This window comes from Microtus pennsylvanicus, chromosome 20 (genome assembly GCF_037038515.1).
Source record: "Microtus pennsylvanicus isolate mMicPen1 chromosome 20, mMicPen1.hap1, whole genome shotgun sequence".
In the NCBI taxonomy this organism is placed as follows: domain Eukaryota; kingdom Metazoa; phylum Chordata; class Mammalia; order Rodentia; family Cricetidae; genus Microtus; species Microtus pennsylvanicus.
The window spans coordinates 21,112,281-21,121,817 of NC_134598.1; the positions used below are offsets into that span (position 1 = coordinate 21,112,281).

Here is a 9,537-nt window from a genome sequence, read left to right on the forward strand (position 1 = left end):
TTGCGTCAATTTCCAGTCCTGCTTGCTGAAATGATTTCATTTTTATGTTACTATAGCAGTTTTCAGTTTTATAGGCTTTATTTATTTCTGCCTCAAACCCCATATTTATGGTAGCCACGTTCTCCTTTCATTTCCCTGTAAAATGTAAATGTCACCAACCATACACTGCTTTCAAATAGCCACAAAAACTAAAACATACCAATTAAGGAGAAGCCATTTACTACTTGCATAAAATATACACTCCTAATAGTACATATTACGAGAATTCTAGAATATTCATACTAGAAAACTGAGAGTACAATCAGTATGTCCAAGGACTGTGGTTACAGATCAATTTATTTAATGTTAAGTATTATAAAATATGGCTATAACACACAATAGTTCACGATCACAATCCCTACCCACAATTCCTAACAAATATATCCTGAAAATGGGTAGTTTATTGAATGTATGTAGCAAAACAAGATCTTTTAATGATGAGTCCATAGAGATCAATTTTCACGAAGTGGGATTATTTATAGTGTTCTCCTCAGAAATGTGTGTGTGTGTGTGCTTAAATATTCACATTAAATACAAGCAGAAAATTCTAACCTCCACAAGATAGCCAGCCTAGGACCGGGGAGGCTGTTCATCAGTTAATGTTTGGAGGAGAAGCAGCAAGCATGAGGATTGAACATATGAGATTTATGTCATATGGCATCATGTCTGGACCTCCAGTGCTTAGACAGGAAAGACAGCGTTGCCTGAGGCTATCCAGCAAGCCAGACTAGCCACATAGGCTAAGCCTAAATTCAAGTGAAAGAGACTATATCTCCATAAGTAAGACGAAAAGCAGTCGAACGAGGCTCCCGAAGACAATCTTGGGCTTGCACACTTTGCAGTTACACAAACACACACACACATACATGTACACATAGGGGGGAAAAGTAAAACTAGACTAAAAATGTTGTAATAACAAATTGAACATGGTATAATGTAAAATAAAATATAAATTCATTGATATTATAATCTCAATGTTTTAGTTATCTAGAATCGCTAAAAAGTGTTTTTTACTCTGATTCCCAGTATAAACAGAAAGGGCAACGGACCTCTTTAATGAAACAATATCATGAAAACAAAGTCATCATCTTAGGTGACACAGGAAAGGAAGACATGATTTGATGTAGGACATTGATTGACAAACACCGTGACCAACTGAGACAGTCTTCTCCAAGAGTAAGAAAGGGGATAGTTTGAGAAATCACTTTATGGAGAACAGCTGTCAATACTGAAATCTCTTTCCGAAAAAAAAAAAATCAATCATTCCAGGTGAAGAATGGGTAGCTGCTTTCGGGAATTTGCCACCGTATTCCAGGTGCTGAAATAAACCAGTGTTTTCAACGCGTGAGAGCCACTTAAAAGCTTAGTTCCCTTTACAGACTGAACTTGTGTACGTTTAGGACAGGAATCATTTCTAGGGGTCTGGGATTACCTTGTGGGATCAGACAACGTGTGATCTGACCCATTCTGAGAGAGACAGGTACCTCAGCGTGACACAGAAAGTTACAATAAGATGGGAGTGGGGGCATCAAAGTTTTCTTCACCTTATGTAGTAGAAGGATACGTGTGACAAGATAGCATTTTTTGGAGAAAATCACACCCCCCCCGAAATAAATTGCTATCTTATTTTTCCAAATTTAAAAACTTAAAAGTAATATTTAAAGCAAACTTTTAATTTAATTGCAGCAGGTTATGTAAAATGTTAGGTGATGGCGTATCTGGGGAAAGAGAGGCAGGCTGGTCTCTGAGAGTTCCAGGTCATCCTGGTCTACAGAGTGAGTTCTACAACAGCCAAGGCTACACAGAGTAATCCCATCTTGAAAAAACAAAGTATACAAGAAAAGTCATTCATATTATGTGCATTTTTCCCCTACCAAATGCAGTATAATCGTGAAACTCCTCAATAGGTGAATGACCCTTACCGTTAACTCCGCAAACAAATATCTTTGGATTTTTTTTTATTTCTATAATATTAACAATCGACAGGAACAGGTGTAAAAATGACTGACAACATTAATTTGAAAGAGCTGTCTGCAACTTGACCTTTTCTAACTTCTGTCTTTATTTATTCTTTTTTTAATTTCTGAAAGTTTTGTGACAGAGACTGTATGTAACACAGCTGGCCTTGAACACTCGGTCCTCTTTCTTCAAGTACTGGAATTACAGGTGTGAAGGACTAGGGTTAGCAATTTCCAAAATATTTTGAAAGTAAAAAGAAACTGCTTTGAAAATTTTTCAGAAAAGATACTATATAAATTTAAGTTAGTCAAGTGCTGTGTATTTTTGAAGATAGGTAAATTAAACATGTTATAGAGTGAATTCCCAGACTGCCTCCCTTTCTAAAGACAGACAGACAGACCACAAGATGAAAACTGAAAATAAATATTTTAAAGGTCATGAGGTGTTTAAAGGTTATACATTAGAGGATGAGATTATCTATTACCCTTATATTATAGCTGGCAAAGAAGTGGTTTTCTATCCCATCAAAACATAGAAATAAATTTTTAATGAACAAAAATCCAGGAAGTGACTAATTCTTTCATTCTTTGCACACACACACACACACACACAAACATACACACATGTGCATGTTCACACACACCAGTATACTGTAACTTTTTGTAAGGCAAATTTGGATATACACTAATACTTTATTATGAGTTTTAATCCAAAACACATATTATATATCCCATAGAAAAATAGTGATAAGAATGAAGAAGAAGTAAACATTATTAAGAGCTTCTCTTTTTCAGTTTGACAGGAAAACCCTTGTCACTGAAGCATACCTGAGGTAGGGCTGAATTCAGCTGCCTCTGGAGGGAATCCCTGTCGTAGATGACATCCTGGAGTCTTTGCTGGGCAAGTGAGAGGCTTTCCTGGGTCTCTCGAAGTGTGTCTAGTAGACGGTCCCTTTCATCCAGCATATTGACCATCAATTGCTCAAAATGGGAGTCTGAATCGGAGCCACTGCTCTGGGACCCCCGCTGGCTCATTGGGGTGTCCTCATTGATCGTGGGCATCACTTCGCACATCATTGCTTGAAGGACATAAAGGGAAATTTTTAGTAAACGAATCGTTTTCAATAATGCTTTCATCTCACTAAAGCCTTCACAGGTCATTAACCTCTTCCCCCTACCTCCTGCCTCCAGTCAAATCCAGAGGAGGGTGTGGATGTCAGTGGAATCCAACCTATTTACTGTCTGCAACCTCCACGGTTTCATCCGTCATGACAACCAATAGATTTCTCATGGACAATCCTTAACCTGTTTTCAATGCTTTCCATTTTCTTTTGCATGATTTATCACTCATAATTTGATTCACAGAAACACATCATTTGAATAACCACTCATCCCATTCCTCTCCACCTCTGTAAGTTAAAAAAAATGTCTTACAATAAACATAACTGTACCTTTCTTGTCAAAAGACAATACATCCTTGTGCTCCAAAGAGTAGAAATTATACATTTTTTTTCAATGAAGGATAGATAAGTGACCTAATATTCACCATTTACATCAGAAAATTCCAAACAATGGGCTACTATAGGTAATAAACTGTTATTTTCTGACGTCTCAACAGTTTTCCTCACAACTAATCCTTCTGATGTGATATTTTTATTTATCTTCATCTTCTCTCTTTCAGAATTGTGTACAGACTGATAAATGATTCAGATTGAATTAGACATAAACTCTAGAGTTAGTCTGAGATACATGAGTTTGTCTTGATTATTATACTGCTAATTACACTTAGCATTCCTCTTAGAACCATTGTCTGGTTTCCATCCAGACAATTACAAACTAACACTCCTTCAAATATTCCACGAAACAGATCGCAGTGAATCACATTACCAAATGCAGACACTTCACATCACAGCTGCTAATCACAAACTCTCAGTCATGGAATAAAGGGACTGAATTCTCTTCGAAATTGTTCATTAATTTGATTTAAAGTAGACGACACCGACATTAGCATGTGACATTGTTCTGTCACATGTGGCATCTTTAAAAATCAGGAACTATCTCATTTCCCTTTTCAGTCTCTCTCTCTCTCTCTCTCTCTCTCTCTCTCTCTCTCTCTCTCTCTCTCTCTCTCTCTCTGTGTGTGTGTGTGTGTGTGTGTGTGTGTGTCTGTCTGTCTGTCTCTGTCTCTCTCTGTCTCCATCTCTCTGTCTCTGTCTCTCTCTCTGTCTCTCTCTCTCTCTCTCTGAGTCTGTATGTGTGTGTATGTCTAACTCAACTCAATTACCATTGCTGAGTGATGGCCAGAAGCTACTAGAGAGCCTGATTTTGCAGAAAGCATGGTGTGAAGAAACCCCAGTTTGGTTGCATGTCCCAAAGCCTTCTCATGATTTCATAATGAAAGGTCAATTCATTTTTCTGTCCACATATATATCCTTAGGGAAACTATTTATGGTGATATTTTGAAATAAAATGTCAAGATTTAATGGTTCGATATTTAATTACTTTTTGTCTGAGTCTTCCTGTAAATTTCATTGTTATGGAGCAAAACTTAATTATTTGTGAACTATTTGGTCATGGCCCACTGGAAATGGATGAAAAGTTTAAGAACAATGAAAGGAAGTCATTTTATGATAAGTTATCTAAATTTAAAAAAAAGGAAAAATTGGAAATTTTGAAAATAACTAAAAATGCTTTGAAACTGAGTCCATCACCTAAAAGGCTAAGTTATTATTTTCTGAAGACAGAAACATGACTCATTTACTTCATTTTTAACCCGAAAATAAGTTGCAGAGCAGATATATAGATTGTCATGACATGGACACCCGGATAGACTTAAGCATTTGCTACTACCATTTGCTCTTTAATGTACACTTTCTGCTTTTATCATTTTGATTTTCATCCATGAACTATCCCAAAGGTCAAAAATATCCACCCCCTCCTTGAAATGCTACAAATTCTCTTTACACTAATTGAAAACAAAGCAAAAACTTTTCAACACATTGGCTCACTTAAAAGGGTTAGTTCACCTGCTATGCATGCCGTTCACACATGCAACCATGGTGACGTCCTGAGAGACACGACTGTGAGCCTATGTGCTTATTTTTATCATACCATTGTAAGAGAAAAGTTATTACTGACAACTTTAATTTCCAAGGAGGCTATAACTGTCTTCGTAACTCTAAGCACATACATTACTCAAATAAAGCATACTTCATATCCTCAAACTCTTAAATTACCAGGAGACATTGGATAGTCACAAGCTTGGGATTTTCAGATCAGTAAAAAAGGCGGTCATGGATTTGATCATCCAAAAGGCACTCTCATGAGAAGCTTTAGTCTATCTATTCTACACTTTGAACAACTCAGTTTCTTCCAACTCCTGAAGCATGTGAAGTGGAGCAAGTTGGGTTCCCTTTCAAAACTTCATCTTCCCTTCCACAAAGTAAGGATGATAATCAGTTTATAAATTTTCTTTATAAAATAAATACAATAAAAACTTGCCTATAAGATTTATAAAGTTCCCATTATGTACTCTGACAAAAAAACACATAAAAATATATAAAAGATTATTACAAAAACCCAAACATGTTCTCTATTGCAAACTGATCACCATTTATCCTTACAGAAATTATATTGTACATTAAAACTCTTGCTACTAGGCCTATAGCTGTAATTCTAGCAGACACTTCTGAACTCTCCAAATCTAATTCATAAAATTCAAATTCTGCAAAATTACTTAGAAAATAAGACGAATGCATGCTACCTAAGTCAGTCTAAATAAGCAAATCTCCTCCAAATCCGATGAAAAAAAAGTCTACATATTCCAAAACTACTTTCATTGGCCAGGTTAGTTATTACGTTAGACCTCAAATTCTGATATAAGCTCAAAATATAGTGTAACAGTTCATAAATGCACAGCCACACAGCTTGAGTGTACTGGGAATAATCAAAAACCTATGAAGAAAATTTAGTAAAATGAATATCTGGAACATGGTGCAGGAAGATATGGTCATCCAGCATCTAGTGTATTACACCCATATATATCAGATTTTGTTTTCACAGTCATTTCTTTGGAACTAAAATTGCAAACATTACACCATCCCTAAGAAATGAGTCAGAACACACAGTTTGTTGAGGTATTTTCATCAGCCCTCCCTTAAGTCAATGTGAAATACAATTTTATTAGCCTCATCTAGATATAAATGCCTAGATCACTAAACTTCTGAAGGTTCCAGGACCCAGTTTCAGGCAATGCAAATTTTATTTTTAAGAGAGTTAGAAAAAAAATAATAACCCTGATTGGTTTAATTATCTCGGTGCTTAAATTTAGCACGAATAATTTTATACCAAGAAAACCAACTCCCATGCTGTCAGCCTATAACCTTGACTGTCTTCTAAATCTCTCAGATTCCAAAATAAAAGTTTTGAATGCCCAGTGTAGTCATTCAGCAATGATTTTAAGATCTTATGTGTTCCTTAGTAATATATGTTCTTATTAGCTATACCTATTCAGACAAGAATATTCCAAAAGACTTTTATTTCTGTAGGTCAATGACTTCATTTAATTGTATCGCTAGAATTTATACATGACCGCAGGCAAAGAAGTCATCCTCTGTAGTAAGTTTCTTCGGCAAAGGTTCAGTCTTCAAAACCCTCTCAGCTCTATCTCTGTTAACCCGCAAGGAGTAATTTAGTAAGAGAGAGCCTAGCCATTGTCTGATTACATTACACGAATATTCCTCCTCCTCTTTAACTCTTTGAAATCCCCTGTCCTCGGGAAAAATTCCTACCACCTCCAATGGAAGCATTTTCACTTGCCTTACCCTAGCGCCTGTTCAGATGGCCAAACAGCGAGCTCACCCCACACTGCTGGACAAGTTACTCTTCAGCCACACCCCCACCACCCCGAAAGAAGTTGACTTCATAATTTCCACACTAAAATTGTTCATCTATTTGCCCCAGGAGAGAGGCGGCTAGGCAGGAGGCAGAGAAATCGGGGATGGAGAAGATGGGTAGAAAGCAAAGGTAACTAACAGTAACCCATAAGGAAGACTTTGTATCTCCTCTTCCCTGGGGGCGGGGTGGGGCTGGAGAGGTGATCAAAAAAGGGGAAAAAATGAAGCGGAAGAGAAACCATGCAACTCGAATACAGTTTCTGTACCTAATGTCTCTTATATCAGGTCCTGTTTCTTCAATGGATCACTGACAACCGCAGTCTCGGCTGGAGGAGAGGTGAGGCTCACACCCAGCAGTCCTGGACCATTTCCCTAGCAACGGGAAGAGAAAGGCTGCTTAGACACTCGCGAGCCCCAGCGTTCTCCTGGAACGTGCCCCGACTCCGTAGCGTGGCAGCCACTCGGCATCTTCCCGTGGCTCCGTCAGCAGCCAAAAGGAAAAGGGTCCATCGGAAAAATGGCATATTACAAATTTTGCTTTGGGAAGCAGAGCTCGGTTCAGACCATTGTCAAAGGGAAGAGAGGGGGAGGCGGTTCTTAAAGCAGCCGCAGCCCCTTTGCCGCCCAGCAGCAGCAGCCTGAGCGTGCAGCAGGAGCCCCGGGGCGGAGAGCTGGTAATCCGGGACTGGATCTGACTTTCAGAAACTTAACCTAGCACAGCTGCTCCCCTTGGTCTCCCGGGCCACCCAGCGGGTGAAGAAGCATCCATTCAAACATGAACTTCAGGGTGAAGTATGGGAAGTACCCTTCTGGGAAGGAAATTCTCCACCCAATACCCCACGGGGAGTCACTAAGGAGTTTATAGTAATTGCTGGGAGTTTGATGGTTAAAAGGAAGTGAGTCCCCAGGGACGCTAGAAGCAGGACAGGTCTTCTTTGGGCACCCAGCCTACTTCTGTCCTAGGGTGTATCCTGTCACTCTGAGACGCTTAATTTCTGGGAAACGAAGCACACACACACACACACACACACACACACACACACACACACACACCGCCCCACCCCCGGACCGCCTCCCACCCCCCCCCCCCCCCCCCCCCCCGGCACCAGTGTTCTCCTCCCAGCTCCTCTGCAACTCATCTGCTTGCATCAGTTGGCCGACAGAACCAACCTGCTGGGAATGGGTGAGGATGCTAGAGCATCCTTGTCTCATGCAAGCGGTTGCTACTCCTCCTTTTTGTGTCTCCTCCCCTCCTCCTCCTTGGCAGCCTCCACCTCCTCTTCCTCTGGAACAAGGGCTTCCCCTGGAAGCTGCTGCAGTGGTTTCCACCGGCCCTTAAATAAATTCTGAAGTAATCACGTCTTTGCTCTCCTCCTCACGCACACGCACTCGTGGATACACTCGTCTCCCCCAAAGCTTCTCCAGGGCTGCCGAGGATCAAACTGATCCCAGTGCTCTCGATGATGACGAGGGCCACGGATGGGCCAAAGTGTAAAGGGAGTCCGCTTTGCCCAGCCTGTGCTTCTGCCACACAATCATCTTTAGAGCAAATCCGGTGTTGGCATGTGCTCTTGGGAACTGGGAACCTTCCTGTTCTGTGGCTTTAGATAGTTGTGGCTTTTGGCAGCTTTCTTCCCTTAAACCAGAGGAAGTAGGCATGCTTGTAGGAACCTGAGTCAGTCTAGGGTGTGGCTGCGTCTGTCACTTTACATTACCTCTTCAGGTCTCCTCCATTCATTGCCTTAGTGATGAGGATCCCTTGTTAAATGCTCCCTGCCTGCACTGAGACTAAATTTCAGCTTTCAACACTCTGGCCACGCTAAGAACGTGTTCCAGTCCCTGCAAACCTGTCTCTGTCTCTCTCTGTCTCTCTGTCTCTCTGTCTCTCTCTCTCTCTCTCTCTCTCTCTCTCTCTCTCTCTGTCTCTCTCTCTCTCTCTCTCTCTCTCTCTCTCTCTCTGTCTCTCTCTCTGTCTCTCTCTGTCTCTCTCTCTCTCTGTCTCTCTGTCTCTCTCTCTGTCTCTCTCTCTGTCTCTCTCTCTCTCTCTCTGAGTCTCTCTCTCTCTCTGAGTTTCTCTCTCTCTCTTTCTGTGTGTGTGTGTGGGGGGGGGGGGGCTTATTCTAATAGACCAGGAATAAGGAAGCAACAGGAGACAATATCAACACATACTTTAAGGACATGTCTGAGTGTCAAAGATACTGATGCACTGATGCACTAAGGGAATGAAAATAGAATTAAGCATCAAACACACAGTGGAAGTTCTGGCCAGTATCCACAGTAAGCCGGGATGCTTTACTTGCACTTAAAACAAGGTCCGAAATTTACAAAGAATTGGTACGCAATGACTGAGACACTGAACTATGATTACCATGTGGAGTTCTGTCTTGGGAAAGAACTTAAATTGGTTGATACTTCTACAGCAAAGCTTAAGCTGAACCTTTTAAGTTCTACTCCTTTCTCTTCTAGATTGTTATTCAAGCTTTGAAACTCAATGTATTAAGGATTACAGGTACATGTCACTGGTGCCCAGGCTCTCAATTTACCATTGGATATAGCTTAAATGCACACAATCACAGGACACTGAGAGGCACCTGAGTTTATTGTCAAACAAACCTAACATTGCAATAGTCACTTTCTATTATGCA

The 9,537-nt window shown here is 40.2% G+C and overlaps 1 protein-coding gene across 6 annotated transcripts in view; it reads right to left on the reverse strand.

The window, feature by feature from the left end:
* Positions 1-8,507, reverse strand: part of Ppfia2 (PPFI scaffold protein A2) — a 345,304-nt gene extending 336,797 nt beyond the window's left edge. Inside the window, exons 1-3 of one of the 6 annotated variants that reach the window (XM_075954444.1) lie at positions 8,063-8,324; positions 7,159-7,264; positions 2,826-3,076 (exon numbers count right to left, since the gene is read on the reverse strand). In XM_075954444.1, coding sequence (XP_075810559.1) covers positions 2,826-3,074 — 249 coding nt within the window. In that variant the 5' untranslated portion in view covers positions 3,075-3,076; positions 7,159-7,264; positions 8,063-8,324. Of the gene's footprint in view, positions 1-2,825; positions 3,077-7,158; positions 7,464-8,062 lie in introns of those variants that run through there. The other 5 variants (XM_075954445.1, XM_075954446.1, XM_075954443.1 and 2 more) reach the window with 5 other exon arrangements.
* Between the last annotated feature and the right edge of the window lie 1,030 nt (positions 8,508-9,537).